The 24,753-nt window shown below is 42.4% G+C and overlaps 1 protein-coding gene across 1 annotated transcript; it reads right to left on the bottom strand.

The window, feature by feature from the left end:
* Nucleotides 1–3,210: 3,210 nt before the first annotated feature.
* On the bottom strand, nt 3,211–5,086 carry SIX6 (SIX homeobox 6). The gene is made up of 2 exons (XM_003408690.3): nt 4,449–5,086; nt 3,211–3,379 (listed from the first exon to the last, which is right to left on the bottom strand). The coding sequence occupies exons 1-2, from the start codon at nt 5,018–5,020 to the stop codon at nt 3,211–3,213; spliced, it is 741 nt and encodes a 246-aa protein (XP_003408738.1). The 5' UTR covers nt 5,021–5,086.
* Between the last annotated feature and the right edge of the window lie 19,667 nt (nt 5,087–24,753).

The following is a 24,753-nucleotide window of genomic DNA, read 5'->3' as shown; positions in this document are numbered from 1 at the left end:
TTCTAGACTAGGGTAAATTGAAAAAAATTGAAGTGAGGAAAAAAAAATCTTAAAAAAGAAAGTCTTTACAATGCACACCCAAAGAAAGATTTGAAGCAATACAAATAAAATAAATCTCCATGGGAAAATTTAGACCAGTTTCCAACATATGGTGGTCATCAAAGAACTGATTGGGCCTTCAGGTTTTAGATAAACTTTTTTTTTTTAGTTAAATAATGTGTCACCCCCTTAAGATTCTAAAGTGAAATTAGAGAAATTTCTGGATTATTAAAAAACAATAAACCCAAAAACCCACTGCCGTCGAGTCGATTCCGACTCATAGTGACCCTATAGGACAGAGTAGAACTGCCTGATAGAGTTGCCAAGGAGTGCCTGGCAGATAGGAACTGGGTTAGCAGCCATAGCACTTAACCACTACCCCACCAGGGTTTCCAACATAAATCAACACATGGAGAGCTTTAAGTTACTTTTCTCCTTATAGAACCAGTGTTTGACTAATATTACCTGTGCCCCTTATAGCCCTTCCTATCGAGTCGATTCCGACTCAGAGAGAGTCTGTAGGACAGAGTAGGACTGCCCCACAGGGTTTCCAAGGAGCTTATGGTGGATTCCAACTGCTGACCTTTTGGTTAGTAGCCGAACTCTTAACCACTACACCACCAGGGTTTCCTTTAAAACAGTAGCTACTTTAAAATGTAATCCTTAGGCAGCATGTCAGTTTAAGCAAATGGTAGATGTAGCTTAAAGGCTTTCACCAAAGCAGGGAGAAAAAATCCACCATCACTGTTCAGCCTTTCTCTTTTCTCCAAGCAATTAAACACTATTTAAAATTTACTTTGTATAGAGAAAGTTTAGTTCCTAGCGTGTTACCCTGTTTTCATGAGAATGTAGAGTGGACATTTCCTTCTGCTTTTAGGCATTGCCTGAACTGGTGAATGGGGTGGGAGTTTTAGAACCTCAAATTCCTTTATGTGATTCTACTAACGAGTCCTTTCCCTTCCCTCTTGGATCTGGAAGGATCAGCTTAAGAGATAAAAATTCATCAAGTAAGTTGTTCAAATGCTGGCTCTAGAGAGCTATATAGCTAGGATGACATGAGGTTATTGAGGTCATAACTAGAAATCCTTGGATTTTTTTTGTTGTTGAAGTGAAACACCCCAGGCCCAACCAGGACTACTGTGAGCCAAGAGAGGTACCTACAATGCAAAATTTAAGGAGGCACTCTCTCAGGGTCATGCAGGTACAGGGTCTGCACCTGGGAATGAGTGCTTCCTTAAATTTTGCACACTAGGCACCTTACTTGCCCCACTTTAGTCCTGTCCCTGCCTCTTGGCATTCCAGGAACAACCTGGGGCTCTAGGAAACAAAATAAGAGTCTTGAAGGAGCTCTACCATCCTAGCCTTTCAGGACCCATAGAAGGGCATTTTCTTGCTTTAGGGAGGAACACCAACTTGATGACAAAGACTTCCCCACTCCTTATGTCTAGAGCTCTTGCGCAGGAAACAAGAGTTTTGATTTTCAACAGTTCTCAGAATAAGGCCTGCTGTACGTAATGACAACCATTTATAAAGTCTAAATGAGGCCAAATCTGTTTAAGTAATTTAGAAACCCAGAACAACACTTGTTCATGCCCTGGATTCCACAAGTAAATCAGCAACACGTATCTTGCATTTTTATTGCTTTTTGTCTTTCATGACTTCACTTATTTTTGTTTGGTTTGCCCTTCAGCGCTTCTGACGCATAGTTCGGATTCAAAAAGCATCTTCTGAGGACAGAGAAACAAATGAAAGACCAATTTGGGTGAGAGGGAGACTAGTTCAAGTGATTTAAAAATCAGTGTCAAATTTGATAATATACAATCCTTTTCTCTAGGAAAATAGAGCCCCTCTGCAGAGCATCAAGTTTCTTAGTGCAAGGGCAGTAGTAGGTGTTTTTGCTTTTGGCACTTTTGGGAGGTAAAATGTGGAGCTTAGTTGTTTTTTTTTTTTTTTTAAATGCCTGTCACTTCTCTGTAGCCTTCTGTTTTACCTCAACAAGTGACATGATTAGTTCCTTCCCCCCATTTCGGTGTCCCTTTCATTGAAAACCAATTGAGTAAAACCTGCTTCTGCAGCATGAAGATGCTAGTCTAGTTATTTGCAACCTCTTCCACTCTCCTTTTATTTTATTTTAATGAGAGTGCAATCCTGAATGCAGTATATGCTCAGTCTAACTTGCTCATGGGTGCCCACTGCTTTTGTATCAGAAAGGACCTGGAAGGAGATGGAAAGCCTTTCTAGAGCCCATGCCAGGATAGTCTTGCATTTAAAAAAAAAAAACAAAACAGGATGCACTCCTTGAGTATCTGAGTTTGGCTTCTGAAGTTGTCCCTGAAAGCCACTGATACTTTATAAAAGTATCAGGTGGATAAGTCATAGTTAACCTGTGCTCGGGTGGAGGCACCTCTGGGTGGGTTCGAACCATTAACTGTTTGAGCCACCCAGGGACTCCCACAGACATGCATATATATACATATATTTTGACCTGGCAGTTGGCTATGGACCTACTAAGGGTTGTTTTACATATGTACCAGGAGACATCCGAAAAGGCAAAAGGTATAGAGGAGACCCATGTGAGACCATTTCACAAGGGTCTTCGCCCGGCAGGAATCCGAAAGCAGCTCTTTTGAATAAGAGTCACCAGGTTGTTTTATTGTTTAGCTGCTCCACACAGAACCCACTGGCGCCAGCCTTCGCATTTAGAAACAAGTCCCCCAAACTATAGAGAGGCCTACCGAGGCTGTCCCTTAAATAAGTAAATAAACAACATATATATGTTTTGTTTTTTAAAAACTTTAAAGCAAAAGTTGTACATATTTAACAGCGTCCTTTCAACATGAAATGCCCTTGGGAGACTACGGGCAGGCGCTCAGGTGCAGTTCAGATTCCAGAGGCATCTTTGCAGCAAAATCTTTAAGAAAAAGCAAAGCAAGGAGAACGTGGTGCTGGATCAGGCCTAACCACGCGCGGGCCCGTGTGGTCGCTGTTGGAGGGCGTCGGTGGCGCCGGGCTGGCCGAGGGTCTGACGCAGCTGCCAGATCCCGGCGGTCCCTGGCCACCTGGCCTGGGCCAGGGCTGGATTTGTCAGGTCTCACATCCTGCTTCCCTCCTTCATTTTGCTTGTGTCATTTTTACGCCGGATTCTGTTTCTGAGCGTGCCGGGTGGGCGGCTCAGATGTCGCATTCGCTGTCGCTGGACGTGATGGAAATAGCCGAAGTGGCCGCCTTGCTTGACAGACTAGCGGCTGGACTGACCGCGGCGCCCAGCATCTCAGGCGTGCCCTCGTCCTCGGCCCGTAGAGCTCTCCCGGAGCCCTGAGACAGCACCTGCTGCTGGAGCCTGCGAGGAAGGAAGGGGATATTGGTCACAGCGTGCAACAGAGCCGCCGAGCGCCCCTTGGTCCGACCCTCTCCAGCCCGGCTGACAGCAGCTCTCGCTCAGACTCGAGGGGTTAAGGAGAGCTGGAGCCCGCAGCCGCGTCTGCAGAGAGCTGCAGGGAGCTCAGCCCTCTTCCGCGCCTTTTCTTGTCTTCCCACTTTCACGGTCTTTGGGATGTTAGGAGCGCAGGGGTTTCCTCGGCTGTTGCCCACTTTTGAGAAATTTACAGCACCATCAGGAAAATCGGGTCTGGATGACAAGGACAGATCAGGCTCCTGCACTGGGGATGCCCTTCCTAGCACGCGTCTGCCTGCAGCACACTCCTGAGTCAGACCCCCGGGCGGCGTCCGCGGAGCTAAAGGCAAAAACGACCCCCTGAGGGTCGCATGGAACGTTTGGGTATGGGAGACTAGGTTGGGCTCTTGACCAAAATGTTTGGCTAATTGAGATCTACACGCTAGGAAATGAAAATCCTAAACCGAGTAGTTTGCTGTTTTGCGACATGGCTGGCCGCGCTTGGGAAGAGGAAAACTCGACTTCTCATCTCCTCTTAGAAACAGGCGTCCATAGAAAACTGTTTTCAGAGCATTAGAGTGGGATGCACCTGGGCGTTTACAATGACAATTAACACTAAACCTCCATTGTTAAAAAGCCAGGCTTTGCAGCCTTGGCCCAGGCTGACAACAATTAGCTTTAGGCCTTGGAGTCCCTCATTGTTTCTGGGATTTTAATTTTTCTTCTTCTTCTTACCCCCCTCCCCCGTCCTCATGCAGCCTTGGTTTGGTGACCCGGACTCACTGCTGGAGCCACCTTGAAACGCCAAGGAGAGAGAAGGTTGGGGACCAAGAGCCCAGAAAGGAGCCCACCCCCTCGCCACCCACAGGAGCCCGAAAGCAGTGGTCCGGTAACCGAAGACAGACTGCGCCCCCCCGTTCCTGCTGAATCCGAGGCACCTGACCCCGGGTAAAGGAACCCAGGGCGCTGCCGCCCGCTCCCTCCGCCCCAGACAGGGAGGCTTCTAGGTACAGACCTGTTCTTGGCTGCCGCCGCTCTGTCCCTTTGTCGGCGGTTCTTGAACCAGTTGCCCACTTGCGTGGGGGTCAGTCCGGTTGCCTGGGCGAGCTCACGCTTTTTGCTGGGGTTGGGATACGGGTCCTGCAGGTACCACTCCCGTAGCAGGTGTCGGGTGCGCTCCTTGAAGCAGTGTGTCTTCTGCTCACCGTCCCAAATGGTGCGCGGCAGCGGAAACTTCTTCCTCACCCGGTACTTGTCCACCGGCCCCAGGGGCCGTCCTCGCAGCTTCTCAGCCTCCTGGTAGTGGGCTTCAAGCCACAGCGCCTGAAGCTTGGCGTGCGACTCCTTGGTGAACTTATGATTCTCCAGGATGTGGTAGAGCTCACGGTAGTTGCCACCGTGAAAGGCCACGATGGCCCGAGCGCGCAGCACCGACTCATTCTTATTGAGGGCCTCGCAGGCCGCGGGGGCCACCGGCAGCGACCAGAGGAAGCGACCCAGGCGCTCCACGTCGCCGCTCTCCTCCAGGGTTTCGCATACCCCGGCTACTTGCTGGGGGCTGAAATTCAAGATGGGCAGCTGGAACATCGAGGCAGCACTGTCGGCGGTGGAGGCGCTGAGCCCCGAGCGGGACACGCAGCAGATAACCGCAGGCCTGGCCGGGTGCCCTAGGCTCTCCTCAGTGAGGCGCCTTGGGGGCGACTTGGGGGCGGTGGCAGCAGCCGGGAGGGAGAGAATGAGACTGTAGTAGGTGCCAGCTCCACCGCTCGGGTTCGGCTGGGCTCAGCTGGGGTAGGCAGACGCGCGGGCGGGCGCCGCTACTGGGGTGGGCGGATTGGCGGCGCGGGCGCCATGGAGACCCCCTGTCAGTCACCGGCTAGCTCTGCCAATCAAGGCTATGGCTAGCCGGTCCGGGCCATTTCAGCACCTCCCCGCGCTTGACAGCGCCCACCGCTAGTCCGTGGACTTTTCCTCTGTATTTTCCAGAAGCTGGAGTGTAAAAAGACAAGACAGTGACTGAGAAACAGGCAAAAGCGGCAGCGTTTCACTCCCACCCCCAACCGCCAGTCTTGCCCCTCCCTCCTTTTTGTTCCCCTAAAGAGGCATCGATGCAGTAGGAATCCACTTTGGGGGGCATTCACTGCCTTGGTCCAGGGGGCTCCAGAGGACAAAGAGGACGGGGCCAAATCGAAATCCTCCGAGAATTCGCAATTTTAGTTGTAAGGAAACAGCAAACCGCGCCGGGAGTGCATGAATGGGAGAGGGAGGGAAAGTGGAGAGAGGATTAATCACCCCGTTTCTTCCCAGCACCCGTCTTTGCGTGCCTCCCCCTTTCCCCTTTTCTAGCTGCCAAAGCAGCCGAATGGGAAGTGAATCTGGAGCGGAAGGAGCAGGAGCAGGGATCTGTAGAAGAGGTCAGTTTGGACTCCATCCCTCTCCCTTACAAAGCCTCCTGAAAGCATTTTAAAATAGGAGCAAGGACAGGCTCACACCCGATAACACAGATGCTGACCATGAAGTCAAACACAACCAAATGAGGGCTGTCGGAATGTCTCACCCGAATAAAAATTTATACTTTTCAGCCCCCCCCCCCAAGATAAATGGACTGGAACAAACGTGCAGTACAGCCACATCTAGGGTGAGAAGTCCTTGGTTGGTCAGCACAGCAACTTAAAAGCTTATTTCAAAGGTCTTTTTGAAAAATTTATTTGCTCCTCTCCTTGCAGGCTAATTCTGTCTTTATTCTGTGTTAGCATGTATAACTCGAGCTGGGGATAGAAACTCTAACGTTAGCCTTTTAGCTTAAAAGCAAGTCAATAAAAGTAACATAGAGGAGAGGGATCAGCAGTAATGCCGGGGCCTAGAAAGCGCTTCCTAAGCCCCTCTGGGCAGTGACCCCTCCTGCGGAGGGGAAAGGTCTTCTTGGCGGGACTACCTTCGGGCCTGCAGATTGAATTGGCGACTTTTATTGATTCCCAGTTTAACGTCCATATCGCACCGTTATCTGAAGCCTTGGTGAAAGAAATAGCTGTTTCATCTGGGCCTTTGATAAGGTGTGTTTAGTTCGAAGAAAATAATTGGGAGAGAGGTTCGAAGGAAAACACCAGGAAACCGACCTTGGGAGCCCCATCCCTTGGAAGGAATCAGATGGAAATATTCACCGCCAGACTGGACTGGCCCTGGCTATCTTTTCTTTAGTATCAAGCACAGTTTGTACGGGGCTTGCGCAGATCAGGTAAATCAGAAGGCAGATAGATAGCGCAGATGGTTGGAAGTGTCGGGTCAGATCATGCTACGCCTGAGTGCAGGGCAAAGCTCGTTCTGACGGAAAACCTTGGTATTATTTTCACAGATCTTCACAGTTCACTCGAAAAAAATAGCAGAGGGGAAGAAGGGGAAAAAAAAGCTCTGCAACCGTTTACATCATTTCTGTGAGGCTGCCAGTCGCCCCAACCGAGAGGCTTTCTTTTCTAAGAGTTCATTTTCTTGAAATGCGACAGGGCAGGGGCAAAACTAAAAGGGCGGTGAGGATAATGACAAAACACAAAACTTCTCTCTAGGTTGGGGCGACTTCCAACTTAGCCAGAAACATTGCATCCAAGGCCTAGAACACGCAGGCAGAGGAGCACCCTGGTTCAGAGACTCTGGCGGGCGGTGGGGGCCGGGCGGAGGTGAACGCAATTCCCAGAGGACTGCGTCCCCAGCACCTCTGCCCAGGAAAGCAGAGTTTGGCCACAGGAGAGAATTCGCTTTGGCTTTATTTTGCCGAGGTTTCTTATTTCCACTTCTTGGGATGTCTCCCCTCCTGGTTCTTGCTCACAGAATGGCTTCGCGCTCTTCCAGATGGGCCCACCCCTACTCTTGCGCAGGTGCCTGGAGCTGGGGAGAGGTTGTCGGTGTCTCAGGGGACCGCGCCTCCCTCGAGCCCTTTTGCCGCACCCTCTGAAAACGGAGGATTCGGGAAGTACTGGCTGCTTGCCGGTGTGAGCAAGTGATGTGAATTTTCTGAGTTGAGGCGCCTCACCCAGGAAATGGGAATATTTATCCTATAGCCCATTTCTTGAACAATAAAGTCTGTGCGTGTCAAGATTAGATGAGAGGGCGCTTTAGCTTGTGCTTTTCTGGGGCTCGCGGGGCGCTGGGGCCTCAGACTGGGACCCAGCGCCTGGGTGCGCAACTCCAGAGCCGCGAGGGAGAAGGCACCCGCTGCGCGCGAGCTGAGTCCGAGCCTGGCCGGACGCGGTGTCTAGGTGCTGGGAGAGCAGAGCCTGAGAGGAGTCCAGAAGCCCAGGTATACTGTGAAAAAAAAGTAATTTCGCCATCGGAAAGGACTCGATTTAATTTTATTACCTCAAAGGAAATAAACTGCCCTGGGGCGCTTTGGAATCACGTATTCGTTCACCAGCTTCAAGTGGGAAAGGACAAACAGGAGAATATTAGTGAGCTTTCTTCCCTAGGAGAAGGTGAAGCTCCAAGGAGTTGCTTAGAAGTAATCCCATTGTGGATTAGGCGGGTGCCGCCCACCCTACCGTTAAAGCGCACTTCTCCGGGGTTTCCAGGCGAACCCTTGATATCCGGGTTGACTTTTATTAATTTTACGGAAAGCTAGATTAAAAAAACTAATTTGGGGACTTTGCACCAACCCTCAGGCAACTGCTCCGTCCCCTTCCTTTCACGTACACCTTAGTTTACTTCTGCATTTGACCAAGAAACCTGGAAAGCACAGCAGCCGCCCTTGGCCTCGGGCCTGTCTGGGCAGCTTTGCAACTTTCTGCGGTTGGTTTGCAGCTAGTAGATTTTGGGACCCGAGGTCTCGGGCAAACGCTCAGTTATCGCCGAGAGTCCATAGACTTCTATTTTGCTTTCTGCGGTTAGAGTTTTGCCATGTGGGGAAGAATATGGAGCAAAAAGCACGTGGAAGATGATGTCCGCAGGCAGATTCTGCGTCTTCACTATTCGGAGCTGAATTTAGGCAGAGTGCGCCCAGAGTTGTTTGGCTTAGGCCAGAAATCGTCAGAGTTCGATCTCGGACTTCTTTTTGCATGTATCCGAGTTTCGACCCTGGTTCTGCCCTTTCTGATTTTCCTCGCTGGAGTAGACAGACAGGTAGAATCGTGATTACATCTTGCTGAACATTTGCCAGGCGAGCACAGTGCTTGGAGGTCAATACATTGTTACCTCTGGATTCCGATCGCAGTCTTTTCTTGTCTTCTCCTTTCTTTTTCTCTTTCTCTCTCTTCTCTTGTACTGTCTTATTTTTTCCCTAAGTCAAATACCTGCCAAAAAAAAAATGTGTTTGTTTTATTTCCCACACAATTTCATGTAGTCAGGAGTTTTAATAATATAGGATTGAAAGCATCTGAATTACTTGATAAAGACATGTGTGCTGCCTGCATCTGAGAGTCACAGACTAGAAGACAATGAGGGCCCAGCCTTTGTGTTTGTCAGTTTTGACTTTTGAGGGAAGAGATTTTGATTTCCCTTTCCTGTGCTTCACAGCCATGTATTGCCTTGAGAGCAGGCTTTTATTTTTATAAATCTAATTTATTTTTGAATGTAAAACATTCTAGAAAGTTTTAAAAAAATATAGCCTTCGTATGACAGTCTTAAAATTTCACCCTCTCGAACATGTTTAAAATTTTTCTATTCTGGTTTTTAGGTGATAGCATATGCATAAATATAGATGTACGCTTGTTTATGTATTTGGTGGCCCAGATCTTCAGATTTGGAATGAATTCAGTGTCTCATTTTTAAAGTATGAACTATCTAATAAGCTTCCAAGGTAGATGGCTCTATTTCACGCATTCTTCCCTTGCCAGTATGCGCCTTGTAACAAAGGATAGAGAAGCCTCTTTACTGTGGACTCCTGAGAACAGACACCACTTGAGAAATACTCTGAAGATTTCCTAGCACTGTAAAATTAACAGGGCAAAAAAATACATATATACAATTAAAATGTGAATCTGATTTTAAGAGTTTAGGATATTTTGTTGTTATTTGCAGATATATTCACCAGTTAATTGTTAAATGACATTTTAAAATAATTCAAAATTGTTTGCTTTTAAGTGGAGGGAATTTTTATAAGTTTAAGTGTGGGAAAAGTGTACCATTTGAAAACAACGGTTAATTAGCAGGAATGCTTTTTTAGAATGTTGGAATGACTATGCAACTCTTTTGACGTGTAGTTTCTGGTTGTTCTAAGGTATATGGATAAGAATTTGTACATAAGCCAAAAAGTATATTACAACTTATACTCCAGCAGAACTGTGGTTTTGAATTCACTTTTCTATTCTCTTCTGTTTCGTTGGGCAAGTCTAAATACGCACAGAGCTAACCACACCACAGTATTGCTTGCTCACAGCTATGCATCAATGGGTTCTTGTCTGAAGGGCTAATGCTTAAAAATATAATCATCGTGTCACTTATAAACACTTTATCATCAGTAATGAAACATCAGTTGAATTGCTGAGAGAATGATTAAGTCATAGTTCTCTACCGGAACATTGTTTTTTTCCACCAGCAGGTTCTTTTTGACCATTTTCACATCCAAAATCAAAGTATCCTTCTGACATACACATAGAAACCTTACAATTCAATAAGGTGAAAGAATAACACAACTTGTTTAATATCCTCTGGGATAAGCCAAACATTATTCACATTAAATTCTGTGCGTAATATATATGTATTAATTATACATGTTATAACCCAACCCAACCCACTGCAGTCAAGTCTATTCTGACTTATAGCGACCCTATAGGACAGGGTGGAACTGCCCCATAGAGTTTCCAAGGAGTGCCTGGTGGATTTGAACTGCCGACCTCTTGGTTAGCAGCTGCAACACTTAACCACTACGCCACCAGGGTTTCCATACATATTATATGAGTAACAAATAATTCCCTTGCAAGTACTGTAAAATCAAATAGAGGCATTAAGAAAAAAAAAAAAAGCCTCCAATAAACACCTTGAATTCTCAGAGTTATACAGTTGGTTAGCAGGAAATACTTTTTAATTTGCACTATTAAAAACAAAAAGCACTTACATGGCATTTTACCCTTCAAAGCACTGATTCTCAACTGGGGGCAATTTTGTACACACCCTTCCGCCTCCAGGGGATATTTGACAATGTCTGGAGACATTTTTGGTTGTTAAACTGGCATCTAGTGGTGGAGGCCAGAGATGCAAAACAGGACAGCCCCTCCCCCCAACAGAATGTCAATAGTGCCGTTGTTGAGAAACCTTGCTTCAACGGATCTCAAAATAATCAACAGGGCACAGACATACAAAACCTGCTAAAATTCAATTTATTCTGGAGTTGAAGTGCTTTCAAAGGACCGAACACACTTGTGATTTCACCTTAGACCTGGGGCATGTCCATAAAGTCTGTTCCCAAGAACCTACTACGGTTTTGTTTCTTCTTGAAATTTACTGTAAATGACGCAATAAGTGAATACTTACAAACCTACTATGAATATCTGTGGGAAAGTGGAGTTTTGTTTCTATCATGGTAGAATCTGTATTCTACAAGTAATCAGTGGGACAAATGAATAAAATATGGAGAATGAAGAGGTTAAATAACTACCCATATTACATAGTTGTTAGTGATAGAGATAGGTTTAAAACACAAATTCATATGCCTAACCATTAGATACCTTGTTTTCTCCACCCAAGGAAGATGGTTTAATTCCAGTTGAGTTTGAAGGCAAAGGATCTGAATCAGAAGAAAATATTTATCGGTGCCTGCCATTTGCTGTTTTCCTGCTGTGACTCTCAGAGTCTGGTGTTCAAGGATCTCAGAAAGAACTAAACTACTTAAACTATTCTGGGTCTTGTCAGGTGGTATACTCTGCAAGCCCCTGACTCTCAACTGTGGCAGTGGGGCCTTCATTGTCTTCTTTTGGGGGTGGGGACTGTTGGACTCTGAGATTGTTGAAGACCCCTCTCTGAGTCAGCACACTGCCTACTAGCAGGAAAATGGAAAGGAATCCAGCCTCTAGGGGAGAAGAGATTGGATTTGAGGTGTTGTCTTAGTAAGGCTTGGTTTAGGGAAAAAAAGCTCCGAACTCTTTTGTCAAATCTTTCAAAAGAATAACAGCGATGCCCACTAGCATTTCTATAATTAGCAAGCTGTCAACATTGCTATTACTGACCACAGAAGTCTATTACAGACCACAGAATTGTGATAAATGTTTCTTTAGGTCTGAAATGTTAGCCTTTATCTTCTTTTCAGCCTAAGGACAATTTTTGAAACCAATTTTGTTTCAATCATTTTGGATCAGTTGTGTGGTAATTTTGGAAGTGCAGATGCTCTAGGCCCACCTATTGAAATAAAGATTTTTAAATGGAAACACAGAGAGGAGGCTGCTTAAGCCCCAGTGGGGACCAGCTACAAAGCTCTGGCAGGGAGTTAGATAGACAGACAGTGGGAGTAGACTTAAAAAAAAATTAAGGCCAAGAGAAAAATGTGCATGTTTGCTTTAACAGCAGATTTTTTTTTTCATCAGACCCTTCAAACTATGGAATTTTAATCCCACCTTTTTTATTTTTTAATATTTTATTGTTACTTTATTGTTCCTAGGTTTTGGCAAAATTAATGTAAGAGAATCTACCACTGCAAATTTGAGGCTGAATTGATTTTTTAAAATTTTAATATTTAATTTTTACTCTTCATTTAGTTACATTTTTCTACCCCATTCATCTTCTTTCTGCTTATTTGCCTTTTTATTCCTCACTTCTCAGTGTTTTTCAACTTTCATTAACTATGAAAATTATCTTTTCCCCAGTGATTGAATTTCTCTGTATTATGATCGGTATTTATGTTCTACCTTCTCTTTTCTGTTTGTTTTGACTCCATGACCTCTTCCTTCTGCTTCGCATTCTCTATGGCCAGGTACCTCCGCACTAAATTAAGCCTTGTTAAAATTATGAGGTATACAAAGATAAGGCGCCTGCCCGGAGAGGAGATGGAGGGATGTGGAGTGGTTCTCAGAGAAAAGGGTAGTGTCACTATAATATTTTGGAGCATCAGTGTTTCTCAAGTGAAACTTAATGGAAGTGGATAAATTAGTAGAAACAGCAAGGACTGTAGAGCAAGATAATTTAGGTTTAAATAGTTGCACTAACTACATGATTTTGGGCCCTAGTTTCCTTATCTGTTAAAGAAAATAATGCTTATTTTACAGGGTAGTTGTAGGACTTAAATGAGATATGTATGAATATCCCTTGCACAGTGCCTGCTGCATAGTAAATTCTCAACAAGTATTAGTTCCCTTCTTGTGGGCAACTCTCCCCTTAATCGATGAATTAGATATTCAGTATTTCTCTTATTGAAGTCTCACTTTCCATCTTGTCCTTGGCCTCACAATTAATTCATGTTCTGATTAAGTCTCTTGAAACTTTCCAAGCAATAGATTCTTTTGAAGTAAGCCTTCCTATTCTGTGGACCACTGCTGTTGTAATGTTAGTCTCGAGAAATCAATAGATAGCTTACATGAAATTCCCAAAATGCTCCCTGTATTAGTTTCTTGTGGCTGCCGTAGCAAATTACCACAACTGGGTGGCATGAAACAGTTCTGGAGGCTAGAAGTCCAAAATTAAGGTGTTGCCATGGTCATGTTCTCTCTGAAGCCTCTAGGGAAAAATCATTCCTTGGGTCTTCTAGCTTTTGGTAGCTCCAGCTGCTCCTTGATTTATGTCGGCATAACTCCAATCTCTGCCTTCATCCTCACATGTCCATTCCCTATGTGTGTGTCTCTCTCTCCGCTCTTCTTTATAAGGACACATGCCATATTTCGAGTCTGAGTCAAGGTGTTGGCAGAGCTGTGTTCCCTCCAGAGGCTGTAAGGCTGTAATCTGTTTCTTCTTTCTCCCAGCTTCTGGTGGCTGCCATCATTTGTTGGTTTGCAGCTGTATCTCTGCAATCTCTGCCTCCTTCTTCATTACCTTCTCTGCTGGGTGTATGTATCTCAAAACTCCTTCTACCTCTACTTTATAATGATACATGTGATTGCATTTAGGGTCCACGGAGATAATCCAGGATAAACTTCTCTCAAGATCTTTAACTTAATCACGTCTTTTGCCATGGAAAGTAATATTCACTCTTTTTTTTTTTTTTGCCCCACACAGTGATATTCACAGGTTCAGGGGATTAGGAAGTGAGTTATCTTTTCTGGGGGGATGCCTTTTTTTTCTCAGCCTAACACTCACTTGTATAACAAAGTATTAGTCTTGTTCCTTGGAAGTGAATTGAAAGAATAGAACATTATAAGTGGTCAATCTAGAAGTATGAAAACAATTGACTTTGTTTCGTTTTTTTTTAAATTGTAGACTTTTCACCTCAGGATTATTTAGCATCAAGAGTGACAAAGGCCCAAACAAAAGAGAATTTTCATTAATTATTTTGTCTGAAATTTGGGCTTTGCTTTTAAAGCTTCTCTTGGGATGGTAACGGAAACGAATAACTAAAGTGGTAGATTTGTCTCATGGGGTAAGATAAATGAAAAGATTCATCCCTCTCTGAATGTGATTATCCTAGAATGGTTTGAAAAAATATGTAGTTATTATATTAAATTACAAGTCACAGACTTAAAAAGAGATTTGTGTTTTTATGTATTTCCCTTTATTCCAGTGAACTGAAATGGAACTCTTCCTATGTTTTAGTGTTAATGTATAAAAGTAATCTCTATTCTTATAAGACAAAGGAGGTCAGAAAAGTCTTGTAACAATAAAGATTTTACACAAGTGATTTAGCTCTTCAATACAATTTACTTAATTTAATATATGGCAATTCGTTTTCCATGTTTAGTAAAAATCCGTGTCAGATAAGAGTCTATTTTATTTTACCTAGTCTTTCTTTTCCATTCTTAGCAGAAGGGAAATTATTATTATTATTACATAGATAATAACATACGTGTACATTTTATTGTTGTTGTGAGCTGTCCAGTTGATGCTGACTCATAGTGACCCTATAGGGCAGAGTAGAACTGCCCCATAAAGTTTCCAAGGTTGTAATTTTTATGGAAGCAGACTGACCCATCTGTCTCCCTTGGAGCGGCTGGTGGGTTTGAACCACAGACCTTATGGTTAGAAACCAAGCATTCAACCACTGCACCACCAGGGCTGCTATATATTATATAGATAATAATGTAATTATTATTACATAGTTCTCACCTGTGTGGAAAACAGCTAGTGTTGAAAAATTGCATGTACCAAAACTTCTTGCAGGTCTAATTCAGATAGTTAACTCTTTTTCTCCCATTATTTACATGGTTATATTCTTATTTTCCATTTTCTCATTTTTAGTGGCTTGAATAAGTTCCAACATTCAAGTTTTTCCCTATTGATTTGGAAGTTCTGCAGCATTTCCTATTCCATTAATGGTTCTCTTTCCTTTCCCTGCTTTCTTAATTTTTACATAACCCATTGCCCTTGAGTTGATTCCGACTTGTCGCAACCCTATAGGACAGAATAGAACTGCCCCATAGGGTTTCCAAGCAGCAGCTGGTGGATTTGAACTGCTGCGCTTTTGGTTAGCAGCCAAACTCTTAACCGCTGTGCCACCACGGCTCCTAATTTTTACATATGACACTACTATTGTTGTTCATAAGGAAAACTACTATTTTCCCCATGAAGAGACACTGTTTTCCCTACCTAAACAAACAAACCCCATTGCCATCTAGTAGATTCAGACTCACAGCAGCCCTATGGAGCCCTGATGCTGCAGTGGTTAAGAGCTTGACTGCTAACCAGAAGGTCAGCAGTTCAAATCCAGCAGCCACCCCTTGGAAATCCTATGGGGAAGTTCTACTCTGTCCTATAGGGTCACAATGGGTTGCTATGAGTTTCCCACCTACTTTGCCCATTTTTTTCACCACCCAAATATGTTCAGACTTTTAGAGTATTTTCACTTCTCCACTTTCCTGCTGCTTATTTAACCAGTTTCCTGTTGATATTTAAGTTGTTTCAGTTTTTCACCACTGTAAGCAATGAAGCAACGAACATTTATGCATTGTTACACACTTGACAATTTTTTTCTTAGAATTCTTAGATGTGAAATAGATGGATCAAAGGATTTACACATTTTGAAATTTGATGTTTCCAAATTGCCATCCAAAAGTTTTTTGTTTTTTTTTAAAACTAATTTTTACTTCTACACATACTGTGAATGAGTACCATTTCCCCACACCCTGATCCTTATTTTTCTTGTAAATCTTTACAGCTTGGTAGGTGGAAAACAATTTCGCATTTTTTTTTAATTGGCATTCCTTTGATTATTAATGTGTTTATACATATATCATGTATTTATTGGTCATTTATATTTCTTCTTTTGAATATTTCCCAATTAATTTGTAATTAATGACATCTTCACAATGTAGAATGTTTCCATTCAGGTACATGGAAGGTTTCTCATTTATTCAAATGTTCTTTTATGTTCTTCAGTAAAATTTTATAGTTTCTTCATATAGAAAGAGCAGACATGAAAATTGAAAACATGTCATCATTTGAGGTTATTATTGCGAAGGCCTGAAGTCCTATACAACTCCATGGATTTTAAAGGCATTACTGTGTTACAGATTAGTTCAACAATTAACATTCAGTATTGTTTAAAATGAATGAGAAAATTCTTCCATTGAGTTTCCGTGAGTTAGTAGATGCAGATAATTGGAGGAGTAAGAGGGGCAGAAAATGAGGTTAGAGCTCTAAGAATGGTGTGGAGAAGGGCTGTGATAATTGGCCTCTCCTACTCCTCTCTACTCCTGTGAATGCACAGAGGCTGAAGCCTGAGAAATACCCTTTAATGAAATTGAATGATTAGCTGGGAAGGTAAACTCTCTAAGTGGAATCCTTACTCTGGGCCTAGAAATTATGTTAGAGCATTCAACAATTAATATGATTAAGGGCCCAGAGAATTTTAATGATATGGTGAAGAAGGCCTATGATTCTTCCCCATATAGAAAAAAAAAAATGCAATTGGAAACTTCAGGAAAGACAAAATCTGTGCAATAAATGATAGATCAAATGTGAGACAAACTAAAACATGGCATGATTATGATCAATTTATGGAGACTAAACACAAAATTTAATTGCCTTGGATGCTTGCAAATTTGATGCAAGTAAATTTTCAAGTGACATTGGTGTAGATACACAGTTTCATCATCTTCTGTACGTTTCTGCATTTAACAGGACTCTGTAGGTGCTGGGTCAGAATTGACTCGACGGTAATGGGTTTGTTTGTTCGTTTTAGTTCTACAGATGCAGGTAATATAAACTCAACTTAGACTGTATTGAGGAAACCCTGGAGGCATAGTAGTTAAGTGCTACGGCAGCTAACCAAAAGGTCGGCAGTATGAATCCTTTAGGCGCTTCTTGGAAACTCTGTGGGGCAGCTCCACTCTGTCCTATAGGGTTGCTATGAGTCAGAATCAACTTGACGGCAGCGGGTTAGGTTTTCTTGGTTTAGACTATATTGAATAAAAAGGCAATCAACTGGCTTACAGAACGGAAAGTCTGGGGATAGCAGACTCTTCTGTATCTTGCTTCAGCTTTCATCTGTGTTGCCTTCATTATACGGCAGGCTTTTTCCATATGATGAGAAAGATAGTTACGAGCAGCTCCAGGCTTACAACGTTTTTGGAGCTCACCAGCTCAGAGAGAGACTTTTGTCTTTTACCGTTCACACATGCCATTTAAAGAGAAACTGGCCCCAGAGATGCAGTACTCTGACCAAGCCAATTCACATGCCCACCTCTGAGATCAGAACCGTCGGAACTGGATATGGTGTGGTATTGATCCTTATTAGGAAAGAGGAGTTTTGTTGTTAGAGAAGGGCCTCTTGAGTGGCATGATTTCTTTATTTCTCTATAACTCATATTCTTTTCATTGTGAGCTTCTATCCTGCTGGATACCAGAGGCGGTGGGGCTAGGGTAGAGAGTGGGGGTCGGGAGGGGACAACTTTAAATCTCTCAATCAGAGATATCTCAATCACTGCCAGTTTAAATGTCTCTTTTAAATAACTCAGTCTTTTTCAGATAAATGCTAAGTCTTTCATATTTCTTATATCTTCCTTTGCCTCTCTAAAATGTGGAAAATATGACTTCATGGTAGAGTAGATGGGGTCTTGAATATATTTGGTGTTCTCTGGATCTTTTATGGTCTCTGTTGTAGAATTGAGGGTGTTATGGTATGAACTGGTGTGTAACTAGCTTAGCCCCTTTGGGCCTCTTGGGGTGTTGACTAGCTGAAGTGACTAGCCCCACATGGCTCTTTAGAGTATTGTTCTGGCACCTATTCTGAGGATCTGGGGTTCTAGACATTTGCCTTGAGGAGTGAAACACCACACATTTTGTCCTCTGCCCATACCTCTTTAAGTAGTCTCTTCACTAAGATCTTTTCATTTGAATCATCTGGGGTGAATTTGTTTTCCTTCTGGGACCCTGGCTGAAACAGAGCTGCTGGCTGACATTGAACTAAATGTCGCTGAGGTCTTTGATTTAATATTCTCAACATATTATCTTAATCACATATGTATATCTCTTTTATGGCATTTATCACCATGAGCATCTGCCTCCACTGTTAAATGGTGAGGTTTTTCAGAGCAAGGGCTTCCTTCATCTTTGTAATCCCAGTGTCTAGCATACTATGTAATTAAAATTCTATACACAGTGTCTAAAAAGTACCACAGACTTCAGAGAAAAGGGATACCTATAATAGGATAGGCCTCTGCGGAAGGTAGGTCTTGAAATGGACACTGGAGATCAGATAGATCTTGACTGGGCCAGAAAGAAGAAAATTTCCAGTTGAAAGGAACAACTTGAACACAAAGCCATGGAGGCTTAAATAAGCGTTGTGTGTTCATGAATGAATGAGGAAACTTGCCTCTTTAAAGTAGAGTGATTTTCTTGGGAGATAAAGTTAAGGCCAAATTTTATAAAGTTTTAAAATAGTGTGAGGCATTCCTTTTCATTAGGTAAGTAACATGATGAAATTGATGTAAGAAAAATCAGTACTATTATGGAATAGAATAGGAAGAATATAGGATAGGTGAAAGAGGAAGAGTCTGTTCTGTCTGTTACAATAATCCAGGTGTGAAATTATGCAACCATTTTTTGAACGCTTCTCTATCATTCATTTATTCATTAAGCAAATAAATATCTGTTGAGTTTCCATCATATGTCAGGCACTGTGCTAGGCACTGCTGATACAATGGTGAGCAAAAAAGAGAAATAAAATTAAAGAATTACGTGACATAAAGGATGAAATAATGGGGAGTAAATTGAAATGTAAAATCCCATTTAATAGGATTTTAAAAGTTAAGTAGTCATGTTTGAAGAGAAATGGACCTGCACCAAAAAAGCAGAATCAAAAGTCCATGAACAGTAAAACAACAGATGAGTCACATTAACATTAAACGGTGTCTACAAGATACGCCGGAACAAAAAGTGTTTTGTTTTTTTTTTGCACTTGTCTAATATGATTTGCCCACACTCAGAAGAAAATCCATTAACATTAGGATTATTGTCAGGAAAGGACTGGAGAGATATCAAACAACTACCCGTAATTTGTTAGCATGGTGATTCAAGGAAATGATGAAGGTGCAAGCCTAATTTGGCAGGAAAGTCCGTAGCATTGATCTTCACGCAGGGGACCAAATGAGGAAGCAAAACAGGAGGGGTTTTTCTTTTAGGATTAAAATGTAAATTCAATTACGCACATTTGAAAGGGCTGGCACATTTTAAGCCTTTGCTTTTCCACTGACCTGACTGCTGTTCATGTAAATATATTGGAATTAGCAGATTCACATTGCTTCACCCCCTCTTCTATGAGTTTGCCCTGTAAGGACCATTTCTAGACAAAATGAAACAGCATATATTCCCTCGTCAGTGCTTGCGAACTGAATTGGGATTATAGCCATACTGACAAACTACTGCTGTAGTCTATTCCTTGTGGCTGACAATGTATATGTGTTCATAGCAGGGGGTGGGGAGGTGCGGGGTGGTGTTGGGCCTGCCCTCATGGAGCCTCCAGGATAGTGGATGAGATAGACGTTTATACATAATTGTGCAAATAATGTAGAATTACAATTGTGTTCAAGGCTGTGGAGGGTAAGTACATGAACTATGAGAGTTTATAACAGGTATTGTTGATGCTGTGATACTTGATTTGAGATCTGAAGACTGAGTAGATTATAAATGAAGAATGGTAGAGCATTGCAGGTTGGGGAGTCAGCAAGTACAAGGTCCTTGTGATGGAAAGGAGCATGTTAAGAGCTGAAAGAAGATCCATATGGCTGGAGTGAAGAGAGGAAAGTAGAGTTGCTATAATATGAAGATGCAGAGGTAGATAGGGGCAGGAGCATAAGGGGATGTGTAGGCCATTTTAAGAATTTTGCCCATTATTCTAAGAACAATATGTGTTTTAAGGTGAGAGAGAGAGAGAATGTAAAATTTGCATTTAAAAGAATTTCTCTGCCTGCAGAATGAAGGAAGGCTGAATAAGAGGGCCAGAGTAGATGTGCAACAAAGCCAGTTAGGAAGCTGTTACAACAATCCAGGTGAAAGAATGGTAGTGACTTGGAGTAAGACGGTGGCACTTGAGATGGAGAGAAATGGATGGGTTTGAGAGATAACTGGTAGAATTTGTGATGGATTAGCTGAGGTATGAAAGGAAAGGAAGGCTGTCAAGGATGATGTGTAGTTTTCTGGTATATACTAAAAGATACTGGTCCCAATCATGAAAAGAGAGAGTAATGAAAGAGGCCCAGCATTAGTGGGGAAAAAACATGAGCTGTGTTTTGATTTGTTATGTAGGCAATTAGATATGTAGGCCTGGAACTTAGATAATAGGTATCATGGAAATTTGCTATTATTTCTGACTGCTCAAGATTTAAACCCAATTTTTAAATTTGGAGAATTTCCTGCCTTAAAAATCTGGGAGGAAGAAGAGACTAATCATGTGACCTACCCTTCTCCAATCAAATGTACCCACCCAAGATTTTGAATTGGAAGTAAACAGTACAAAACGTGCTCTAGGAAGAATCTTTTCTGGCAGTGGTAGCAGTTGAAGTAAGACTGAGCTTGAAGGACAGCTGTGGTAGTGTTGGTAACACAAGCTGGTGTAATGTGCTGATGCTAATGGTGTGAGCTGCAGCCCTTAGTCCTTGGTTGTGGAGGTGATATCTGACCACTAGTTCTATGGTGTGACTTTGGATGTTGTCCCTTGCTGTGTAGCTTCTGAGCTTGGTTCTCTAGCTATTCTAGCAATTTTGTGATACCAGTATCTATCTGACAAAATCTCTTTTTACTTTAATCAGCCAGAGTCAGCTTCCATTGCTTGCAACTAGTGTAGTGACTTGGATTGATACCAGTGATCTGGCCTGGGGACATATGTCTGTGTAGTGATGGTATTGCAAGAATGGGAATGAGTCCAGAATGAATGCCTAGGATTGAACCTAAGGAACTTATTGTAATGGCTGAGTAGGGGAAGATGAGCCTGAAAAAGGAGATAGACAAGCTAACTAAAGATACAAATACCAGGTAGATGCTGTGTCTTAGAAACTAAGGGAAAAGAGTATTTTCAGAAAGAGGAGTGAAATACTGTTGAATGGTCATGTAAGGTAAGTACTGAAAAATGTTCACTGGATGTAGTGACATGATGTCATTATTATCCTTAGCAAGAGCAATTTTTATGGAGTAATGGTCATAGAAAGGAGCCCTGGTGGTACAATGGTTAAAAACTTGGCTGCTAACTGGAATGTTGCCAGTTCAAAACCACTGTGGAAGAAAAGACCTGTTCCCATAAAGATTTACAGCCTAGGAAACCCTACGGGACAGTTCTGCTTTCTCTATGGGGTCACTATGAGTCAGAATCGACTTGACAGCACACAGCAATAACAGCGATGGTGATGAAAGTCAGGTTGGAGTAAGTCAAGAGAAGAATAGGAGGAAAGGAAATGGACAGTCTGAGTATAGACAATGCTTTAGAAAATAGGTTGACTGTGAAGAAGGTAGAGAAATATGCTGTTGACTGACAGGAGCTTTAGTGCCTAGGGGAGTTTCCTTTTTTTTTCTTTTAACTGGGAGAGCCTTGACTACGTTTAAAGGTGATGGAAAGGGTTCAACTGAATAGAAGAGATTGAATACACAGGAAAGGAATACTTGCTATTTTAGTATTCCTGATGAGACAAAGGGAGATAGCACTCAAAATACAGGTAGAAACTGCTGCACAATTGTGTCAGGCAGATAGAATGGTAAAGATGTAAGTAGATTCATACGTTTGGTAGCTGGAATTTGAAGAAGGTTAATTCTGATAGTTTCTATTTTTTCTATACTATGTTTTTTTTTATGTATTGGGCACTATACTGTTGTTGTTAGATGCCGTCAAGGCGGTTCCGACTTAATAGTAACCGTATGGTCAATAGAACGAAACACTGCCTGGGTCTGTGCCATCCTCACAACTGTTATGCTTGAGCCCATCGTTGCAGCCACTGTGTCAATCCATCTCGTTGAGGGCCTTCCCCTTTTTACACTGACTCACTGCTTTACCAAGCATAATGTCCTGCTCCAGGGACTTGTCCCTCCTGATAACATGTTCAAAGTACGTGAGACCAAGCCTAACTATCCTCCCTTCTAATGAACATTCTGGCTGTATTCCTTCCGAGACAGACTTACTCATTCTTCTGGCAGTCCATGGTATATCGATATTTTTTGCCAACGCTGTAATTCAAAGGCATCAATTCTTCTTCCATTTTCCTTATTCATTGTCCAACTTTCATATGCATATGAGGTGTTTGAAAATGTCAATCACTTGGGTCAGGCGCACCTTATTCCTCAAAGTGACATCTTTGCTTTTTAACACTTGAAAGAGGTCTTTTGCAGTAGATTTGCTCAAGAAAATGTCTTTTGGTTTCTTGACTGCTGCTTCCATGGCAGTTGATTGTGGCTCCAAGTAAAATGAAATCCTTGACAACTTCAATATTTTCACCATTTACCATGATGTTGCTTATTGGTTCAGTTGTGAGGATTTTTGTTTTCTTTCTGTTGAGGTGTAATCCATACTGAAGGCTGTGGTCTTTGATCTTCATTAGTAAGTGCTTCAAGTCTTCTCTTTCAGCAAGCAAGGTTATGTCTTCTGCATAACACAGGTTGTTAATGAGTCTTCCTCCAATCCTGATGCCTCATTCTTCTTCATATAATCCAACTTCTTGGATTATTTGCTCAGCATATGGATTGAATAGGTATGGTGAAAAGATACTACCCTGACACACACCTTTCCTGATTTTCAACCATGCAGTATCCCCTTCTTTTGTTTGAATGACTGCCTCCTGGTCTACATACAAGCTCCAAATGTGCACAATTAAGTGTTCTGAAATTCCCATCCTTCACAATGTTATCCATAATTTGTTATGATCCACACAGTAGAATGCCTTTGCATAGTCAATAAAACACAGGTAAATGTCTTTAAGGTGTTCTCTGCTTTCAGCCAAGGTCCATCTGACATCAGCAATGATATCCCTGATTCCACGTTCTCTTGTGAATCCAGCTTGAATTTCCGGCGGTTCCATATAGATGTACTACTACAACCTTTTTTGGATTATATTCAGCAAACTTTTACTTGTGTGTAAGATTAATGATATTGTTCCATAATTCCTGCATTCTGTTGGATTACCTTTCTTCAGAATAGGCACAAATATGGATCTCTTCCAGTTCATTGACCAGGTAGCTGCCTTCCAAATTTCTTGGCATAGACGAGTGAGCGCTTCTAGCATTGTATCCATTTGTTGAAATATCTCAATTGGTATTCCATCAGTTCCTGGAGCTTTGTTTTTCACCAATGCCTTCAGTGCAGCTTGGACTTCTTCATTCAATACCATTGGTTCTCGATCATATGCTACGTCCTGAAATGGTTGAAAGTCAACCAGTTGTTTTCGGTACAGTGACTCTGTGTATTCCTTCATCTTCTTTTGATGCTTCCTGCTTAGTTCAATATCTTGCCCGTAGAATTCTTCAGTATTGCAACTCGAGGCTTGAATTTTTTCTTCAGTTCTTTCAGCTTGAGAAACGTTGAGCGTGTTCTTCCCTTTTGGTTTTCTAACTCCAGGTCTTTGCACATTTCATTATAATGCTTTACTTTGTCTTCTCGAGCTGCCCTTTGAAATCTTCTGTTCAGCTCTTTTACTTCATCATTTCTTCCTTTTGCTTTAGCTACTCTGTGTTCAAGACCAAGTTTCAGAGTCTCTCCTCATATCCATTTTGGTCTTTTCTTTCTTTCCTGTCTTTTTAATGACCTGTTGTTTTCTTCATGTATGATGTCCTTGATATCATTCCACAACTTGTCTGGTCTTTGGTCATTAATGTTCTATGTATCAAGTCTATTCTTGAGATGGTCTCTAAATTCAGGTGGTCTATAGTCAAAGCCGTACTTTGGGTCTTGTGGACTTGTTCTAATTTTCTTCAACCTCACATTGAACTTGCACGTGAGCAATTGATGCTCTGTTCCACAGTTGGTCCCTGGCCTTGTTTTGACTGATGATACTGAGCTTTTCATCATCTCTTTTTACAGATGTAGCTGATTTGATTCCTGTGTATTCCATATGGCAAGGTCCACCTGTATAGTCTCCATTTATGTTGTTAAAAAAGTGGTATTTGCAATGAAGAAGTCATTGGTCTTGTGAAATTCTATCATGCAATCTCCGGCATCATTTCTATCACCAAGGCCATATTTTCCAACTACTGATCCTTCTTTGGAAACCCTGGTGGTGTAGTGGTTAAGAGCTACGGCTGCCAACCAAAAGGTTGGCAGTTCAAATCTACCAGACACTCCTTGGAAACTCTATGGGGCAGTTCTACTCTGTCCTATAGGGTCACTATGAGTTGTAATCAACTCGACGGCAGTAGGTTTGGTTTTTGGTTTTGGATCCTTCTTTGTTCCCAACTTTTGCATTCCAATCACCAGTAATTATCAATGCATCTTGATTGCATGTTTGATCAATTTCAGACTGCAGAAGTTGGTAAAAATCTTCAGTTTCTTCATCTTTGACCTTAATGGTTGGTGTGTAAATTTGAATAATAGGTGTATTAACTGGTCTTCCTTGTAGGCATATGGATATTATCCTATCATTGACAGCATTGTACTTCAGGATAGATTTTGAGATGTTCTTTTTGGTGATGAATGAGACACCATTCTTCTTCAATTTGTCATTCCTAGTGTAATAGACGGAAACCCTGGTTGCGTAGTGGTTAAGTGCTACAGCTGCTAACCAAAGGGTCCACAGTTTGAATCCGCCAGGCACTCCTTGGAAACTCTATGGGGCAGTTCTACTCTGTCC

Source organism: Loxodonta africana, chromosome 10 (assembly GCF_030014295.1).
Source record: "Loxodonta africana isolate mLoxAfr1 chromosome 10, mLoxAfr1.hap2, whole genome shotgun sequence".
NCBI lineage: Eukaryota > Metazoa > Chordata > Mammalia > Proboscidea > Elephantidae > Loxodonta > Loxodonta africana.
This window is presented reverse-complemented; position numbering and strand designations above follow the sequence as displayed.